This window comes from Primulina tabacum, chromosome 13, assembly GCF_025594145.1.
Source record: "Primulina tabacum isolate GXHZ01 chromosome 13, ASM2559414v2, whole genome shotgun sequence".
Lineage (NCBI taxonomy): Eukaryota > Viridiplantae > Streptophyta > Magnoliopsida > Lamiales > Gesneriaceae > Primulina > Primulina tabacum.
Window position 1 is genome coordinate 38,526,686 of NC_134562.1, and position 19,722 is coordinate 38,546,407.

General features: G+C 34.7%; 5 protein-coding genes across 5 annotated transcripts; 2 read left to right on the forward strand and 3 right to left on the reverse strand.

Moving 5' to 3' along the window:
• Positions 1–1,579: 1,579 nt before the first annotated feature.
• Positions 1,580–3,663, reverse strand: LOC142522120 (plant cysteine oxidase 1-like). Its single transcript, XM_075625273.1, has 3 exons — positions 2,527–3,663; positions 2,314–2,446; positions 1,580–1,943 (listed from the first exon to the last, which is right to left on the reverse strand). The coding sequence occupies exons 1-3, from the start codon at positions 2,710–2,712 to the stop codon at positions 1,768–1,770; spliced, it is 495 nt and encodes a 164-aa protein (XP_075481388.1). The 5' UTR covers positions 2,713–3,663; the 3' UTR covers positions 1,580–1,767.
• Positions 3,664–3,784: 121 nt separating this feature from the next.
• On the reverse strand, positions 3,785–6,822 carry LOC142523439 (putative pectate lyase P59). Its single transcript, XM_075627244.1, has 3 exons — positions 6,515–6,822; positions 4,030–4,711; positions 3,785–3,940 (listed from the first exon to the last, which is right to left on the reverse strand). Exons 1-3 carry the CDS (start codon positions 6,721–6,723, stop codon positions 3,800–3,802), a joined length of 1,032 nt encoding a protein of 343 aa, XP_075483359.1. The 5' UTR covers positions 6,724–6,822; the 3' UTR covers positions 3,785–3,799.
• A 3,577-nt stretch (positions 6,823–10,399) lies between these two features.
• On the forward strand, positions 10,400–13,233 carry LOC142522871 (auxin efflux carrier component 8-like). The gene is given in 7 exon segments (XM_075626445.1): positions 10,400–10,505; positions 10,507–10,969; positions 12,117–12,297; positions 12,381–12,466; positions 12,563–12,720; positions 12,815–12,891; positions 12,969–13,233. Coding segments are annotated over 7 exon segments (1,077 nt in total). The 5' UTR covers positions 10,400–10,460; the 3' UTR covers positions 13,036–13,233.
• Positions 13,234–14,020: 787 nt separating this feature from the next.
• On the reverse strand, positions 14,021–15,168 carry LOC142522777 (thaumatin-like protein). Its single transcript, XM_075626307.1, has 2 exons — positions 14,979–15,168; positions 14,021–14,837 (listed from the first exon to the last, which is right to left on the reverse strand). The coding sequence occupies exons 1-2, from the start codon at positions 15,040–15,042 to the stop codon at positions 14,113–14,115; spliced, it is 789 nt and encodes a 262-aa protein (XP_075482422.1). The 5' UTR covers positions 15,043–15,168; the 3' UTR covers positions 14,021–14,112.
• Positions 15,169–16,849: 1,681 nt separating this feature from the next.
• On the forward strand, positions 16,850–18,252 carry LOC142523234 (transcription factor MYB35-like). The gene is made up of 3 exons (XM_075626925.1): positions 16,850–17,123; positions 17,194–17,323; positions 17,522–18,252. The coding sequence occupies exons 1-3, from the start codon at positions 16,874–16,876 to the stop codon at positions 18,153–18,155; spliced, it is 1,014 nt and encodes a 337-aa protein (XP_075483040.1). The 5' UTR covers positions 16,850–16,873; the 3' UTR covers positions 18,156–18,252.
• Positions 18,253–19,722: the final 1,470 nt, after the last annotated feature.

Here is a 19,722-nt window from a genome sequence, read left to right on the forward strand (position 1 = left end):
AATCATGCTTGCCATCTAATCATATGGACAAACTAAGTACTACATGCTGATGCTAGTATGTAAAAAAAGTGTTAATAAGGAACTCCCGATTATTGGTAAAAAAAAAATTGTATATTCTGTCAACTCGACTACCTTGAAACTATAATTTATGAATATTTTACCACGTTACACTCGTAATCCATAAATGTTAGCATGTCAAAATAAATTTTTTATATAAAAAGCATATTAATTAGTCTAGATATTATTGTATTTTTCGAAATTTACATTTGAAACTAAATCTTCGTGCTGAAATTCTCCTATTGTTGTATCGTATGCATGATATTATTCCAAATTTGGAGCTCTCAGAACCAAAAATATTATTTTGAATATAGTTTAAAAAATTAAAGCAAATATATTCAATAATAAATATCGTTATCATTAATAATATAAAAAAATAGCTTATTACAATGGGACTGTACCACAACTAAAAAAGCTGTCTTCCACCATAGAAGATTGCTGCACATTCTGGGGTAGGGTTAACGAGATCCTACCTATGTGGACACTACCCTCATTTTATTTCAACGGGTAAGATCTTGCCACACATACAATTTTAAAAAAAAAAAGTGGGTACTATATATGCATGTGCAAATCTTGGTCATCCATCCTATCATGGGGACAATGTCCACGTGGGTAGGATGAAATAAACCATGGGATAGCTTCCTCAAGTTAGATATCCGAACAGGTACCATTATATGGGGAACTTTTATGGTTGTCGATAACCAGGGAAAAACAGGAGGATACTCGGGAGCAGCAATATGGGGCAGCAGCCCTTCAATTGATGCACAGAGAAACCAACTTTATATCGCCACCGGAAACATGTACTCAACCACTAAACGTGTCGAAGAATACATGTGTGGATCCTGCTAACCATTATGACTCCATTTTAGCCTTGGATTTGAACAGTGGACAAATTAAGGGGTACAGGCAGCTTGGAGGATATGATGCGTGGTTCCTTGCCTGCAAATATCTCTCAACTCCAAACTGCCCTGCAGGTCCAAACCCAGATGCAGATTTTGGCGAGGGACCGATGATGTTGAGTGTAAATTGTCAATAGAACAAAGCTGGACATTGTTGTGGCTGTTCAAGAAAGCCGATATGCATGGCATTGGATCGAAATAATGGCAACATTGTCTGGTCAACTGTAAGTTTTATGGATAATTTGTTTTGTCTGTACTTTGTATAGAGATGCAAGGTGAATTCATACTGGTACCTCATGAGTTTATTGAGCCCATTTAATTCAACAACAATTTGAACTTGAGGTCAAAGTTCGATGTTCAAAAAGCTCTTGTATTGACACATGAGCTTTTTGTTGTTATTATTTTTTTTTTTTTATTAATATTGAGTTTTTGAGCTCGTGAACATGAGAATAAAACGATGAGCTCGCATTTATGTCAAGTTCATGAACCCAATGTACAAGTTGATCTCACTAGTTGATCAGTTCTAACTTTGTTTCACATATTTTAAGTCGAACCTAGCTTAAATAATTGATATTTCATGGGTTGGAATCGTTAACAAACTAATCCCTATCATATTAATTATTTCAATATTTTCTGATGAAAAAAATTAATACTGATGTAGGAGGCTGGTCCAGAGGTGCCTATGGAGGAGGTACATTTTTGGGTTTAATTCTGTCTAAATATATACATAAAACTATCCTGAGATCAGAGAAACAAACATATTCTTACAAAGAACAAATGCGAAAAGAAACTGAAGTAGCAATGCGACATCTTAGTTTGTTGCTATCTTTGGTCCTTTATATGACACCCCGACTACATAGAAATCTTCCGGTTTTTCCCTCTCCATGAGCCATGCATACTCATCCTGTTCTTCCTCAGGTACAAGTCGGCAGGACAATCCAGCATAAAGCTGAGCTGCCATTCTTCTTGGAAAAATGTTGCTTTTCGCTAATCAATTGTAGGACAGATAATTTAACTTTTCCAGACTTGTTATCAATTTGCACCTAAACTCATCCACAAAAAATTTTGAACATCTGTCATGTCATATACAAGAAAGGCCGACACAGACACAAAGAACATTTATCATCAACATTGGATCAAACGAATTCCTACATATCCAATGGTTAGTGATGCACCTGGTGAGCATCGAAAAGGGAGGAGGGGAGCTTTTTAATGTATTAAATGCATTTGGAGGCAGTAAACTTGAAAAGCTCAAATTGTTTTTCCTCATTAGCTGGATGCTAACCTTCCTTGCACCTGATTGATGATCGGTTAACTTACTTTGTAGGGTGTCGGCAGTTGCTGCATCAATGTCGGTGTCCATCTAGCTCATTCAACCAGTCATATGACTTGTAATGCATTTTTCCAAAGAGAAGCTTGCTAAAAACTGTCATTCCCGGATGGTTATGTAGCGGAATGACACTTTTCGGTGGCAAGCAGAAAATACCAATCTGGAACCATTCATTGAAGACAATAAATATCCACCATAACGAAGGGGAGGGGATCAAGAGCGAAGCAGCAGACTACATACGGAGAATATATCGCACTTGTGGAGGTGCAGGTACGTTATGATTGAAGCTCTATCATTGTCAAAAAACCGCATATTAGGACTCAAGCCAACATCCGTATGGGTCATCTGGTCTGCTGGGTGTGAAATTTGAAATTTTATTAGCCTGATCGAACTTGAGACAATAGTACATAAACCAGCAGTTTGCATATCTTCAAGCAAACAGGAATTTGATTCTTTATCAATTTTACAAGCCTAAAATCACCGAAACAGCATCCAAAGAAACGGAATTAACGATGAAAGCATATCTGAAAACAGGAAAATATCTGAATTCTTGCTTTGTTACCTTAATTCAAGATGATCCTTTAAAGACAATGAAACAAGAATCATTTAAAATACAACCTTGCAAATTAACAATAGTACGATTTTGTTGATATCAAGAGCCAAATCAAATATAACTAAAAGCAATCGCAACTTATCTATGAATTCACAAACTTTACAGTCTAATTCAGCAACACGCAAGATTCAAAGAAACTAGGTTAGCTGCAGTGAGTCCAACAAAAAATCATCTTGTACCCTTGCTTTCGATTCAAGCTAAAACAAATTACCATGACTACTTTCATCAAGAAATCACATTGCCCGAGTGAAATTTCGATCTCGGTGAGAGAATTGATATCAAGAATGCAAATGCCATAAAAAAATTAAAACTTCAAAATCTACGTTTGGATATTTACCAACTGATACCATTACAAGACCCGCATTACAGTTTCTTCTGTCTCCGCTTATCTTTATTACCTTTTCTACCACCGTTTTGTTCCATCCCCATTTGCATCCAAAACAAAGGTACAAAAGTTCCAAAAATCTTGGCGTTATAGAAAATATTCAGAAAAAAATTGAACATATGGGTATTTCAACCAAGTCAAAACTCTGGCAACTGGACAAAAATCTGAAATAAAATCCCTATAAAAAAAATGATGACGAGAAATAAAAGGGGCGGACTATTGTACCCAAGAAAACAGGGAACTCGAGAAACAGGGGAGGGGAAACAGAACATGCGTACTCTTATATATATTTATAGATGATAAGAACACAGATTCAGCTCCCCCACACTTCAGTAAACTTGTGCTCTGTAATGCTATGAAAAAGTTTTGACAGATGTGCATGATTGAAGATGGAAATTATGGTACGTATTCATACAGTGGGTATACTGGATTGAGAGTTGGAAGGAAAACCAGGGGCCTGCTTAAACTTTCCCATGGGCTGTTCAAAGAGCGGATTCTACACTTTTTTTTTCTTTTTAATCATAATATACATGGACGTAACCCCATCTGCACCTCGGCATTCTCTGCACCATTCTCTTACCGAAGTGGTTGAATGCTACCGTTATCTGCATTATCTCGTCTTGAGAGTGGCTGTCGCTCGCCCTGAAAAGCATCGACTGCACGCAGCAAACTCCATCTATTAGTATCTTTTTTTTCTTCTGGATTTCTAATAAAATCACGCGACTTAATAGTTTCGAGTACGTACCTCGTTGTGATCGGTGAAATGGCCGTTGGAGATGGTGATGCCAGTCGAGCCCATGATCGCATCTATAAGGCCGTCGTAGCAATTTGTCATCGACACATGATCGATCCATATATCCTGGGCTCCAAAAATGGAAATCCCATCACCATCGCTCCTCGTCCTTAACCCGAAATGATCTATGGAGTCCCTCACCAAGCCACCACTCCCTTGAACGATATCGTGAATCCTTAACCCATGTATGATCACATTGCTCACGAACTGGATTGTGATCCCGGCTCCATTAGCGATGTGAACCCTCGCCCCACGAGCGTCAATGGTCTTATTGCTCTCCATGATCAACTCCTGCGTTAGCTTGATCATCATGTCGCGCTCGAATATGATCCAAAGTGGCTCCTTCTGGATCACCGCATAGCGTAGAGTGCCTGGTTTCGGGTTCAGGACGTCGCTGTCCGAGGAGTCGGTCACCACGTAGATCTTCCCGTTCTTTCCGCCCTTTGCCTTGTAGCCGAAGCCTAACCCACAGTCTGCGAGTCTGAACCGGTTGGAAGCCCAATCGGGCTGGCATCTCCAGCACCTGTCGATGGGATTCGTGGCCTGGCATGGGCCGCTGTAGGAACCCTTTCCCAGCAGTCTTCTCGAGCTATTTTTTGAGCTCGAATGGTCCAGTCCTATTTCTTTCAATGTCCTGATCAAAAACATATATGTATAATAATTACATATATATATACACAAACAGTCAATGCATTAACCCCAGAGCAAGAACTTATATATATATATATATCCTGAAGATACATTGAAAAACTTTTTCAAAATATTAAAGGAACGAATTAAGTTCACTAAATATGTCGATCAGCAATAGGTGTGATGTTTTATTATTTGAAAGTATGATTGATTTGAGTTGTTAATTTGAATATATTTTCCACGAATAGTGCATGCATGCGATGAATGGAAAGGCAAAACTTGTTTGAAAAGTGGATTTGTAACTTTGGAAGATATCATTGAAAGGTCCAACCTAACATGCAGATTGCACAACTTAAGTGATCATATATATGTGAGAACCAAAAATTTGTATATAATTAAATATTGTAGGAAAATTTTAGAACAATATTTTATCATTAGAATAATATTTGTATATGGGAAATAGTTGTTGGAAAATCTTTTGTTAAGTCAATAATATTACACCAAAGCATGCAAAATTTGAAATTGGGAAGGAAATTTTTTGCAAGATTTGGGTATCATACAAATTAAAAGAATTGAGGTGGGATATTGCTAGGGAATCTCGAAAATTCCTCCTAGATTAATTTCCTAGTTATGGTGATGGATAGATGCTAGTGTGATTGGGAAATATATCATACAAGATGGCTCAAAATCCTTCCCACCTAGCAACCTAATTTTCGAAAATATTGAGAGGCAAGGGATTAAGGAATGAATCTCATAAATTGGTAACAAAATAAACTCACCATGGAATGATTTTCTTAGGAAAAAATCTTGTGAATCTTGAGTGCAAATATGTGGGATTTTGATGCCATATTCCATTCCACTCCCCTCAACTATAAATAGGCCATCCCCTTACTCCACAAGACACCACAATTTTCGAAATCCCCTTTGCTGAAATTCACGAATTCAGCAGCCTCTCCATAGCCAAACTCTGCCCGAAATCCACTCAAAGTCGTCCAAGGAAAATCGCGCCGAAGTGCCGCCGAAGTGAGGATCAAGGAGCGACCTATCTTTTAAGCCAATCATCCACGTTTTTAGCACCAAATATTCTGTAAGTGGGCTTATTTTTAAACTTTAAAATTTCGGATTTGGGTATGCATGTTTTCGATTTTTACAAGAAAAATAAATAGTCGAGTACAATCTCCTTTCTACTCTTTTCGTGTAATTGTCATACGATTTTTAAAGCACTGTGAGGAGTCGACTGTATACGGGAGGGAATCCCAACCACGACGTACCCTTACGCGGTGGGGGACATAACCGCTATACGGCCTCGCCCCCTTATAGGAGTAAAAATTAGGGACTGACGTCAGTAAACCGTAGAAGGTAGATGAGTCGCAGTTCTGTGTCAATGTTATGCATGTTTATGAAGTATGTATGCAAGTCATGTTTTATTCTCGAAATTTATGCATGTTGTTTTTTATTGTGCTCGATTTCCCCCACTTGCTGAGTATTCCCCAAATACTCACCCCCTTACAACCCTTCCCAGATAAGCCGAAGAAGAACTCGAGGATGAGGAGTCCGAACAGTTCTGGGGATGGTGAACGCTCAAGGAATTCAGTTTAAGTTATTATTAAGTAGATTTACGTTTCCGCATTAAAACTATGTCGTCTTATTTATTTTGGGAATTGTAAAGACAATGGTTATTTAATTTAAGATTATGATATATAAACTGGTTCGGTTTATACTGTGCTACAAGAGGCTTGTTGTTGCGATTGTGTGATTGTTAAACAACGCCGGTGTCATTCCCAAGTTTCGGGGCGTGACAATATACCTGTGGACATTCATATTCAAGTGGCTAACTATTTTATGTGGTTCTGGCTCGTAAGATTCCAGCGTTCGATTCCAGGCCTGGGCGGCTCGCGTTTGCCAGAACTCATCAAACTCCGCAAAATTAGCTCTCAGGGTGGGAAGAATCGAAGCAAAAGCATAGAACAAGATGAGTAAGGAATTAAATTTAATGCTTCGCATGTTGCTAGCCATACTTTTTGAAATGTCACCGGTCTGGAGTGGGGCCGAACCCTTTGGCTCTTCGGGTTCAGACCCTGTGATGTAATCGACCAGACCGAATTAACCACTCTCAAAATGTCTTACTAATTTTCAAAGATATAGAAAATGTACTAAAGAATGTGTGATGGTGTTGTAAGAATAAGTTTTAAATAAAGAATTGCTTGATGGCGATGATAGAGGGTAACCACAGGTTGTCAATATATATGTACGATCACACATTTTAGTGGTACTACTGTTTTTTGAGGTTCAAAGTAAAAAAAATAACGAGTACCGATATAAATGGCGGTGCATGTTTATTCAACTCTATTTTTATTTAATGATTGTTTTACTTTTTAAAATATAACTAATAAAATTTGTGTGTTCTTCAACTCTATTTTTCAGTTTTTTCATACTATTATGAACACGTTAGATTATTTTTTTATGAATTTTATAATTTTTATATATTCAATTTAAATTATTTTTATTAATTAATATCTATAAATTTGTAAAACTTTTTTATTTTTATATAGATAGATGGTAAATTTCTAATAAAATGTTTATTATTTCATATATAACTAATAAATTTTGTGATTCTTTAACTCTATTACATGTTTTCAACTTTATTAGATTATTACAAGTACATTAGATTATTATTATAAAATAATTTTTTAGGAACTTAAGAATTTTTTATGTATTTAAATTATTTTTATTATTTAATATCAAAAAAAATTATTAAGCTCTTGATATTTTTATGTAGATGATAAAAAAATGTTAAATGTATTATGACTACGAAATCATCATATATATATATATATATATATATATATATATATATATTGATTTGTTGTCTTGTTTGTTTTTTTCAACCTATTAATTAATTTCTCATTGTATATGATGAAATTATATACATAAAAAATAATTTTTCCGCTTTTCTACATATCATCATTATATATGATGAATTTATATACATAAAAAACTATTTTCCACATTTCAAAGTAACAAAATTTTTATTTAATATTACTCACCTGATGAGCTAACTAAATTGTGTTTACCAATTCATTATGCATTATTATTATGATTGCAACTTAATTTATCATAGGTGAGGGCATAAGATTGTCACCCCAACAATTAATATTTGTGTTTAAATTTTTGTTATTAATTAAAAATTACTGTGTGTTCAATGAAATTATTTGATTAGTGAGAATATATTTGATTTAGATAAATAATTTCTAAAATGTAAAATAACATCCATATTGGATTTGTTAGGTGCAATAATTGCTCATGTTAGGTAGAACCATTGAAACGTGATGTTTGAGTTGCTTTATGATTTTAAAAGATTTTAGTTAACATTGCACTGTTATCACTGATTATAATTTTTGGTAAAACGGAAAATGAATGATCATACAATTGATATATATCAGAGACAAAGTCAGGTGATCAATTCTCATAGATGAAAATGAGTGTAATTATTGGGAGTAAGATTGTTGGAATGCAATAATTGTCTTTGTTGGTTACATCGATCGAACCATGACGATTTGACTACAATATCGTTTAAAATATTTGAGTTGCACCGTTACCACCAGCTATAATTTTGATAAATCGACAAATGTGTGTTCTTACAATTGGTATCATAGTCAGTCTCACGAATTCGATTCTCATTCATCACAAAAGTGCAATTGTTGGGGTACAATAACTTTCTCCGCTGGATAAAACAATCGAAACGTGACGCTTGAGCTACTGTATTGTTTTAAAATATCTGAGTTAACGTTTAGGCATTGTCAACACAAGTTATAAATTTGGTAAATCGAAAACACTTGGGCTTTTCTGATCATGAATTATTTTGAATTTTCTTTGTTTCTCTAATAAAATATCTATATACATCTCTTACCTTGAGATAGTTTTTTTTTCCTAATATGTTATATGCTCTTGAATGTTCATGTATTTTCTCCTAAATTTTATATCAAGTAATTTTATCAATAATTTTAAAATTAATATATACATCACATCTATTTTAATCACTCCATTTTTTAGTTTTTTATTCATTATACTTCAAAATCAGATATACATTCTTTCTCATTAACAATTAATTCATACACTTAATTATGTTTTAATGCAAAATAGATATAATATATATGTGGAGAAATCGAGTGAGACTTTTTGAAAAAATGGAGTTAAACCTAATGGTGAACGACTCAAATAAACATAATAAGAAGAACATAGAAAAAAAACATATGCAAGCATCAAAGAGATTAATCAAAATCAACTCAAATAAACAAAATAAGAAGACCATAGGAAAAAACATACGCAAGCATAAAAGAGATTAATCAAAATCATATCTGACGACGAAAAAACATAGAAATTAGATATGATTATTGAATTTAATAGAAGAAAGAAGTAGGAAAAATAAAATAAAACTATGATAATTACTCAAAGATTCGAAAATCATACAAGAAAATGATTGAAAAAATTAAATCATGTTGTTTATAATAATAGATAAAGTGTGAAATAATATTTGTTATTGAATAATTTGTGAAAAAGTTATGTGTCTACGTGCGTTTGCTAATTTAGGATCAATATTCATAGTCTACTTAAGTTCGTTACTCACGTACAACTTTGCTACTAGTAATAATAATATCGCAGTAGCAATATCATTACGCGCGTTTCTCTTGCTATAAAATTTTATTATCACATAGGAAACATTTCATATTCATACATGTTGTTATACAAGGGATCATGAGTTCAAAATATGCTTAACCAATTGTTGAAGCATTTAAATTATCAAGTAACCCAAATTCAACAGCTAGTCAATTGCATGAGTAATATCAATCAATTAGCTAGCAAATTTCGTTGACTTCTCATGCACATCCCAAGCACGCTAGCTATCGATCGACCTTATTAATTAAGCATAATTAAAAGAGGATTATCCAATAATTAATAAATAAAAGATATACATATAAAGGAGCGCGCACGAAGAAAGGTTAATGGTCTGTGAATTTATTAACGACGTTATATTATTCCTTTCTTCAAGTCTTAATCTATAGCCAAGTAAATTACACAGTAATTAAAAACAAAACCATATGAATAATTTAATTTGCTTTCTGGTTATGGGTCATTAAACCTCTACGAAAACCCAGTTAGAAAAGGATATTTAATTTAACAAGAGAAATATTGATTATCTTTAGATGTTACATTATTTTACTAAATTTGAAAAAAGAAAGTAATTAAGCTGCGGTCGAGTTGTATTGTAGCTCGAATCGAAATCTAGCTAGTTTCATTAATCCTTCCACACCAGGAAAGTGGTAGGAAACAATATAAGTAACGTATTGTTTTAGAATTCGTTTTCGAAGCTAAAAAGCAATTTGGCCGATGAACATAATACACAGGCAAAATTCTTGCTTCACTGTAGTTATTTGCTCAAATTCTCAGTGACTTCTCTTGCAATTCACTTCTTTATTCTTCGCCAAATAGTTTCAAAAGATGGAACTCGGAAATGACCAGATGAACTTGCAATACATAATTTTTTTTTTTTTAAAAAAAGAGGACCATAATTAAAGACTAGCTAGAAGAAAACAATATATATACGGCTCTTCTCTGCCAAGGAACTCAGATATGAAATATAAAACTAAACAACATTGTCTGAAAAGAGGTCATCTACCACCTTTAATTTCCTTCCATATCCAAGACAAGCATATATTGAAACAATTACATATCACTCTCCACTAATCCCAACCATGATCAGCCTAGCCGATGTCTTCCATGTAATTTCTTCGATAATTACCATTATATGTAGTCCTGATTGCAGCCTATCTATCTATCAAATGGTGGAAGCTTTTCACACCAGATCACTGTGCCGGTATCAACAAGTTCGTAGCAAACTTTTCGATTCCACTTTTATCTTTTCAGGTGATCTCATCAAACAATCCTTTCAGGATGAACATGAAGCTTGTTTCAGCTGATTTCCTTCAAAAACTTCTTACTTTTATCATACTCACGGTGATTGCCAAAATAAGATCCGAGGGAAGCCTCAGTTGGGTCATAACTGGTCTTTCCCTCTCGACATTGCCCAACACCTTGATTTTAGGAATCCCGTTATTGAGAGCTATGTACGGGGACGAAGCAGCAATACTCCTGGCCCAGATAGTTGTGCTACAAAGCTTAATTTGGTATAATCTTCTGTTAGTTCTTTTTGAGATTGATGCCGCTAAGGATTCCCGTTATGTTTCTTCACCTCAAGCAGCAGGTAGGCACGGAATGTTTATTGCAGCAATTAAATTCCAGTAATAATCAAGCTACTACATGTCTTTCCTTGCGAGGTTTCAAGTTTTGGACACATTAATAAAATGATTTTGACGAGATTTTGATCTCATAGCCCATGCTTACCTTTATGCTAACTTTTGAGTGGAGTTATTCCATAGCGTGAGGGTGTATTAAATGTCCCACGTGAATTTGGACACCTCTACCTTTTGAGTTAGTTTTTGAGTGGATTTATTCTAGGCGTGAGCGAGATGTGTTAGAGATATCTACACTTGACTGAATTAAGTTATATATTGAGAGTTGTATATATGATTTTGGACAATCATATCCTTGAGCTAGCTTTTGAATTTCTCAGAATTTTTTCCCAAACACGATCAATTTTAAAAATCTTTGCATGTTGCCGAACTCCATTAATAAGATGCATAACAGAGATCTGGTGTTGGATGACTATGCGTATCTGCTATTAGTCAAATTAAAAGATTAGATCATCCTAGAATTAGAGTCTTCTACTGTTAGGTATATAGGTGCTTGTGGAGCTTTGTCTCCAAGCACTGATCTTTCTTTATAAAGAACATCAGACATAGATATCATGTGTAAGGTATAGAAAAACACCAGTTTGTATAAGGTTTGTTAGTTTTGAGAAGGGAAATAATTGTTCTTCATTCTTTTCTTCTGTGGAAGTACTGCAAACAACTTTAGAGAAAAAAGCTTACAGATTTTGTAATCAATTCAGCTAACTATGAAATTATTAGGCCTTTCACAGTGGAATTACCAGAATAAACAACTTACTGGAATCATCCTTTCAAATGTCTCCAACCTAAACTTTTTTTTTAGTGGTTACATTCATCATTGTTCAAAGAGTAAAATCCATTACAAATAATTCAAAACTACTGTCAAATAACCAATTACAATTAATTAAAATTAACTAATAATAAAGTAGACATAATCCCATATAAGTGGTACTCGAACACAAAATCTCTTTTCGAAATGAGAATCTTGGGCCCTCCTCCTTGCTACAAGGCGGATTTACCCCCGGCAATTCTGTCAAATTTTATGTATCAACCACCCTCACAATTCTTTCATATTGTCTATATTAGTTGCAATTTTGAAAAGCATGAAATAAATTATTGAAGGAGAAATGGAGGCATCACAAGGAACACCACCAGAAAGTGGAGACCAAGAAAATGGAGGAATAAAAAACCATAGGAACATAAAAATAAGAATCATTCTTTCCACAGTAGGAAAAAAGCTTATTCGAAATCCCAATACTCATGCCACCTTGGCAGGTATTACATGGGCAAGCATACACTACAGGTAATAAAAGAATATACCCAAAAACCAACTTTCTTAACAATATTGCAGATTCCAAGCCTCACATCACGACTTGTTTGATGCAGGTGGGGAGCAAAACTACCGAAAGTAGTTGAAAATTCGGTAACACTACTGTCGAATGGAGGACTAGGAATGGCTATGTTCAGCTTAGGTTAATTCAGTTTATACTAGTACTTATTTTCAATGCAATTCCCATAAAACTATAGCGTCTGCCCTCAAATACTTCAATTTATGACTTGTTAATTAGGCCTCTTCATGGCATCACAAGCAAGTTTAATAGCCTGTGGAACCCGAAACGCAGTACTAGCGATGGTCCTGAAGTTTGTAGCAGGGCCATTCCTCATGGCGGTGCCATCAACCATGCTCGGATTAAGAGGGACATTGTTCAAAGTGGCAATAGTGCAGGTAAAGAAGTAGCATTTCCTGCCGTCGGCACGTAGTTTAAGATTATTCTTCATGAAATGTGACACTAACGTAAATGAATTGTTCGATGGTCAAGGCAGCTCTACCTCAAGGTTTAGTCCCATTTGTATTTGCCAAAGAGTATGACCGACATCCAGATATACTGAGCACAGGGTAATACTTTCAGCATTTCTATTGTCTTAAACTATACATAGCTTAAAACTTTTTTTTCTGTTTTTTTTTGTTTCTAGGGTGATATTCGGATTGTTGATAGCTGTTCCAATTGGATTAGCATACTACTTCATGTTGGCTTTATAAAGCAAGGTGTTGCTGGCAACTGCAGAAGATTTTTCCATATGCATTCGAATAATCATAATTAACTCTATGCCTTGATTGATAATATGAGCTTAGTTTTCAAATGATACAGTCTTCAGAATTGATTAGTAACCAAAGGCACACATTTGATACCACTAGCTTCATAAAACACTATTCAAAGTAAGTATAGAAACCTGGCAATGATGGCTGAAAAAGTAACTCACAAGACTCGACTTTGTGTACTTGCATAACCTAGGAGCTGTCCAAATCAAATAGGGTACCCATCGGTCATAATAAACATGCAAAACGATCAACTCAGTATTCTTCTTTTCATGATGAATCCCGTTTCTGGACCATAATAAAAATTTTAACCAAACCAATGGCTATCGATATTGAAATTAAAGATAAATTTTTTATTTATTTTATAAATTCTAACTTCTAAACTTCATTTTGAGTATTAAATATTTAATAATATAAACTTCTTTTTTCCCTTGAAGTTAGTATATTGTATATTATATATATTTAGATTATATATTTTATATTTTGAAATGTAATATATTTCAATTTTTTTATAACCATCCACATGGTTATAAATTCAAAAATAATCTTATCAATTAAAAGTTTACACAATCTTAGTCCGAAAAATAATTGAATCTTGGCTGAATATTTAATGAAAAAGAATGTAATATATCACATTTAATAATAATATACGCAATGAAGAATGTTAGCTTCGTAAAAGGAATCACAAAATCTCATATTATAAGAATTCATAAATAAACAATATTATTTATAACAAAAATATTAATTTTTATTATAAATATAAACTGAATCGACGAGTAAATAAATATTAATAACTAAGCTTGTCTGTACTGAGCTTGTTTCCTGTTATTACTTAAAAGCTTCCCACTTTTTCTTTTCTTTTTTTAATGGTTCATAGGCTTGCTGGTTTTTAACGATCGAGCTGAGGTAGCTAGTTTTATGCTGACCGGATCTCATGTTCCGATCCAATACAATGTTATAATTGTTTATAAATTTGTCGGTCTTCCGTGTACATGTAACTAATGAACTGAGATCTCGACACTATTTATCTAACCTGACGTGTTCACCGCCCCATTTCTCAGGACAGAAGGTGATCACATACTCATCCGACCCACAATTAACCATAGGAGTAGGCATATCAAATGCATAGCTAAAATAAGAAGGACAAGCCTCTTTAAACAATTTAGAGTAAACACTCGGCTTGCATTTTTCAGGGCTCCCATATTCATTCCTGCAACAAAATGTATCGAGATTGAATGCCAAACAAGCACTTTTGCATGCAACAACTTCCCCATGCCTGTTGAGGACTTGGAGTTCCATGGGGCACGTTGCTTTTAGGTTCTGACTGCAACCCCTGATGTTACATCTCGTATCCGCTGGTTTTGTTGACACGGAAATGGGTAGATTATATCCATCAACCAGGCTAACATCGTAAAAATTTGGTTTGTTCTTGTCCGCTTGCAATGCAAATTGGGCTAGTGTGACAGGAGGGATGCCTATAGAACCGTTGCATTCAAGTTTTCCATCACAATCCCCAGTCTCACAACCGGGCTTCTGGTTGAAAGAATTGAAATCACAGCCGGTTCTAGCCCAGATTCGGCCCGTCCAGTCTCCGGGGACCTGGAATCTATGAGTTTTGCCCGAAGGGAGGTAGAAGCCTCCATCTGCTATAACAGGATGGCCTTTGTTAGAGGCTGTGGCTGGCCATATAGGAAATGAGCATTTGTTACTAACATGGAACGTAGAAGCTTGTGCTTGTAAGGTACCTGCAAGATTAAACATGGGTTAGGAGATATATTTTATGGCAGCGACGTGTATCTTTTTTTAATTTTTTTTTGAAAAAATAATTTGTTTAATGAAATCAGTATCCTCTGATTTTGCCCCAAAAATGGTGGAGTAATACATACCAGCTGAGAGGAAGTGGCAAACGAGGAAAAGAAAGAAACTGAAAGATGCTCCCCCCAACTTCATTGTGTGTGCAAGTTTTGTGTTTTGGGTGCATTGTAATTTATGCAGAGTAGCTCCTTGGATTATACTTCAAGTACTAAGTTTGAGACCCTTTAACTCTACGTTATTTATATTATCCGAATTTAACATTAGGTGAGAATTAAATCATTTTGGCGCTTGAGAAACATGTAACAAACTTTTTTGTTTGAAAGTATTTTCCAAAGAGTATGTCTATTGTGAGACGGTCTCACGAATCTTTATCTGTGAGACGGGTCAACCCTACCGGTATTCACAATAAAAAGTAATACTCTTGGAATAAAAATATATTATTTTTCATGGATGACCCAAATAAGAAATCTGTCTCACAAAATACGACCCGTGAAATCGTCTCACACAAATTTTTGTCCTTTTTCTCAAAAATACATCTCTCAATACCCTATTTTTATTTAATAAAATATATTATAATAATCTATTTTAATAGATGTGTAGCTCATTTTATAACTATCATCTCTTATCGAGTTTCTAACACTTTAAAAATTACTTCAATTTTGTTTTATCTTTATATAAAAACTTTTTTTTTAAATAATTATATTTCTGTTAAGTTATTATAAAATGTTATATTTAAAAATGATAAAAACAAAAATATCTAGACTATATTATAATACATGAGAATCATTAATTTTAGGTTATAATTTTGTTTATCTATAATTATCATATCTCAATTGTTGAATTTTATTTTAATATATCTAGACTATATTATAATACATGAGAATCATTAATTTTTAGGTTATAATTGTTGAATTTTATTTTAATATTTTTTTCTTTTTAAAAAACATGTCGATCTCTTCTATTTAGATATCTAGTGCGATTTATACGAAGAATTCAATTTGGACCTGATTTAGTAGATTGAAGAAGATGGTTGATTATAGTAAATCGTTAGTAGGGATTTAACATATCCGTGAATGGTTTGGTGTCCAACGTTCTTAAATATAAGTTAAATCAAATCTGAACGCACTATGAATTATTTAAAGCATACTGACTTATAAGAGAGTTTTGATTATCAAAACACAAAATTTTAAACTTTCGCTAGAAAACGTTACACTATGGATTCTTCGTTTACATCTCAAAAGTTCACTCACATCTCTGGTTAATTACTCTAGATGGGGAAAAACTTGCCTACCCATATATATATGGAGGTGTGTGTGTGTATATGATTTCTTCTTCTATCTGAAAATAAAAGAGGAGGATTTGATTTTTATTGACGCGCGCGGTTGAATTTGTGTGAGTAGGTTAAAGGTAAGCTGCATAAGCCAATGGTGGCCGCCAATGAGTCCGGCAAGAGCTTATAGAGTTTAAGCGCACATGAATTCTGGCATGTTTCTTAAGAAGGCCGCGCTGCCGAGATTAGTGAGAGAGCTATGATGGTGTATAAATGAAAGAGGTTATCATAATACTCAACATGCATGCATGTTGAGCTATTTATTTGAAATTTTATCAACGGTGGTGTTGTTCTGATCTTGTCTATAAACCAGTGAATCCGAAGTTATCATTAGATGGAGGTGGCCTTGTTTTCTCCTTTACTTTTTTGGTTGACATGATCTGAAGCTCGGTAAGTCGATGGAAAATGTGACTTTGCCTTTTCTGGCACAAAATTCCTCCATATAGTTTGTAAATGGCCAGTGCTAGCTGTAAGCTTTTAACAAAATGATTCATCCAATACGAACCGACTGAAGTAATATTTTTGGAGTCAAGAAGTATGAGCTTGATTGTGTGTGTGAGAGAGAGACTTGTATGGTTTATTTTACATGTCTTGCAATTTTTAAAATTTTTCTGATTGAAAGAAGAAAAAAAAATCATGCGATTGTTGTTAAATTGGAAGCCAATTTACATGCATTTCATGCTCCCTCACTTGTTAAATGTCTCGTCTTCAAAACTTTTCTTTGTGAAATCACATCGCGATTACATCAATTCAATGGGGAGGCCACGATGCTGTGATAAAGCAAATGTGAAACGAGGCCCTTGGACTGCTGAAGAAGATGCGAAGATTCTTGCATATGTGGCTAGCCACGGAATCGGGAACTGGACTTTAGTCCCTCAGAAAGCTGGTAAATTAATTTCCTTTTGTGAAATCTTGATGGTCAACCAGGCTACGAGTTTTACCTTGCTTTTGTATAGGTCTTAACAGGTGTGGGAAGAGCTGTAGACTAAGGTGGACTAATTATCTTCGGCCAGATCTTAAACATGACAATTTTACTCCGGAAGAGGAAGAACGCATTCTCGAGCTTCACAAAACCATTGGTAGCAGGTACCCTTTTGTTGAGAAAATGTTTTTGTTACTTGTGCGTTACCTGCACCTAGAATAACCGATGACGAATAAATGGATCTGAAAAGTTTTTTTTTTAAAATATCTGTCTAGACAAGCTTAATTAGGGTTCTTTTTTGGATGATTTTCTTGGTTAGTGATAACTGAAAAGGTAATATTTATGGTTCTTATAATTTGCAGATGGTCTCTGATAGCGAGGCGTCTACCTGGTAGAACAGATAATGATGTGAAGAACTACTGGAACACGAAACTAAAGAAAAAACTCGCTAAAATGGGAATCGATCCCGTTACCCATAAGCCCTTCTCACAGCTTTTTAATGAATATGGAAAAATCAGCGGCATTCCTGGCGCTGGAAACATGAACTCTTTCCTTCACAATTCCACGCAAACCAATCTTACAAGCCCATATCCATTTCAAGTCGTAAATCAAGAAATAACTCAACCAAGTTATTTCACCGAGGCTTCCTCTTCTTCTGATACATTTGGCTGGACACCTCATGGTCAGATCGCGCCTTGTTCTTCATTTTTGTGTAACAATTATTTTCATGGAGATCCCTTCGCATCCATTAACACAGATCAAATTCAAGAATCTGAGTATGAGGAGGCATTATCCTTAAATTATGGTTCTGTTTCTGCTGCGTCTGAAGAGGAAACTCTGGAACATAGTGTATCTCGTGAGGAGAACTTAATGGCGAAATGTTCTTCCGGTGTCACCTCGCATTCTGCAGATTCGTTTGTGGACTCTATTTTGGCTCATGACAGTGAAATGAGACTCCAGTTTCCTCACATCCTCGACGAAAATTTTGATTACTGAGTAGTTTCCAACTTGTAGCAGGTGGAGAATTGTCACTGCTTGTTAAGTTTCAACTTTTCGTTCAAAATTGTGTGAAACATTTGAATTCTCTCATGCAATCCAGGGGAAGTAATGTCCCTTTTTTTTTTAAAATGAAATTTGGATGTTTTGGCTCTACTCGTTATTATATTTTAAAAGTCCTCAATAATCGGGTTTGAATACAAATGGAAATCAAGAAGAAATCATGATAATAATAAAATATAAAAAACACCAACCAAGGAAAATAACAGGCCACAGAAAATATATAACAAAACCGTTAAGTTAGTTAAAGGGACTAGCGATACACATCAAACTCAAACCAAAATATAAAAACCAAGAAAAAGAGAGAAACACAAGTAAAGGTTATGTTCCACTTCGATGAACACGTTACAGAGATCCTCGTACTCGTTCCGAAGACAGGGATCCTCCGGCAGGATCTGGGAGAACAGGCTTCAGATTCCAAATTTCAAGCCCCCTGAAAATTCCACGGAATTCAATTACCACCCCATTATCTCCAACACGATCCCTTCTGCGACTCGTCATGATTCTATGGCGCATCATCCATCGGCTTCAGGATCAGAAAATAAGGGCCAAAGGTGCAGTTTTTCTTCAATTTTCGCATGCTGTCTAAGATCGCACGCATCCTGAATACAACAACCTCGATCCATTCCCTTCTGTTTCTTGTGCTGTATAGACATTTCGACTTGCCTATCTTTTTCCATGCACGTAAGATGGTGCGTTTGTATTAGTTTGTTGTTTATGTTTGAGCTTGAATTCGAGTCTTACTTGGTGTATGCATTATTCGGCAAAGAAACTCAGGAACTTCTTGTAAAAAAAATATTACAATTTAAATGCATACATAAACTTAGGTAAGAAAATATTTCATACCCACAAAAATTTGGCACCAACCTTACGTCAACGAAAAGGGAACAACATTTTCTTCATCAGTTCAAATTCTTGCAGTGTTCAACAGCCAATGCTTTTTTTTTCGTTGATGCAGAAGCGAAGTTGGTAGTAATCAGTACTGAATATTTTAGGCTTCCTTCCATCTTATGCTGTAAACGGGTTCAAGAGGCACCAGGCCCAATTTTAAAGTGGCCTAAAAAATTCAATATTTCAAGCTCAGATAAACTCGATCACGGATGATGTGTCTAGCCGTAGCATACACACTTCACTATACATCAAACCGAGATTGAATGAAATTTCGTTTCGATATGCTCGTCCGTCCGTCCGATTTTTGGATCTTCAGTAAGAATATTAATAGAGGAGAAGATCGATACTCTAGCAAGTAAACAATTGTTCACGAGGGCAGGCGTTAACGTTGCAAGATTAATTATTTTTTTTGACAAAAAAAAAAAGCTTATTTTTATAAATACAATAGTCTGGTTAAAGTGATAGAAATGTTTGACGAGGTGTTTGTATATGAAATTTTCAAAAACGATTTTTTTTTTTTAAAAGTGACTTGATAAACATAACATAAATAACACTTGGAATGTATTTTATATAAAATGTTTGGGCGAACTTCTCAATTTAAAACAAAAAATATAAT

Excerpts from the sequence above, each read along its gene's own strand:
- LOC142522120 (XM_075625273.1), bottom strand. The coding sequence starts at position 2,712 with ATGCAAACTGCTGGTTTATGTACTATTGTCTCAAGTTCGATCAGGCTA. Across the intron at positions 2,447-2,526 it reads ACAAGTGCGATATATTCTCC|ATTGGTATTTTCTGCTTGCC; the intron begins GTATGTAGTCTG and ends GAATGGTTCCAG. Across the intron at positions 1,944-2,313 it reads GTTGAATGAGCTAGATGGAC|CGAAAAGCAACATTTTTCCA; the intron begins ACCGACATTGAT and ends ACAATTGATTAG.
- LOC142523439 (XM_075627244.1), bottom strand. The coding sequence starts at position 6,723 with ATGGCTAGCAACATGCGAAGCATTAAATTTAATTCCTTACTCATCTTG. Across the intron at positions 4,712-6,514 it reads TTGAATATGAATGTCCACAG|GACATTGAAAGAAATAGGAC; the intron begins GTATATTGTCAC and ends GTTTTTGATCAG. Across the intron at positions 3,941-4,029 it reads ATTTCACCGATCACAACGAG|TCGATGCTTTTCAGGGCGAG; the intron begins GTACGTACTCGA and ends TGCTGCGTGCAG.
- LOC142522777 (XM_075626307.1), bottom strand. The coding sequence starts at position 15,042 with ATGAAGTTGGGGGGAGCATCTTTCAGTTTCTTTCTTTTCCTCGTTTGC. Across the intron at positions 14,838-14,978 it reads TTGCCACTTCCTCTCAGCTG|GTACCTTACAAGCACAAGCT; the intron begins GTATGTATTACT and ends TTAATCTTGCAG.
- LOC142523234 (XM_075626925.1), top strand. The coding sequence starts at position 16,874 with ATGCGATTGTTGTTAAATTGGAAGCCAATTTACATGCATTTCATGCTC. Across the intron at positions 17,124-17,193 it reads TTTAGTCCCTCAGAAAGCTG|GTCTTAACAGGTGTGGGAAG; the intron begins GTAAATTAATTT and ends GCTTTTGTATAG. Across the intron at positions 17,324-17,521 it reads CACAAAACCATTGGTAGCAG|ATGGTCTCTGATAGCGAGGC; the intron begins GTACCCTTTTGT and ends TATAATTTGCAG.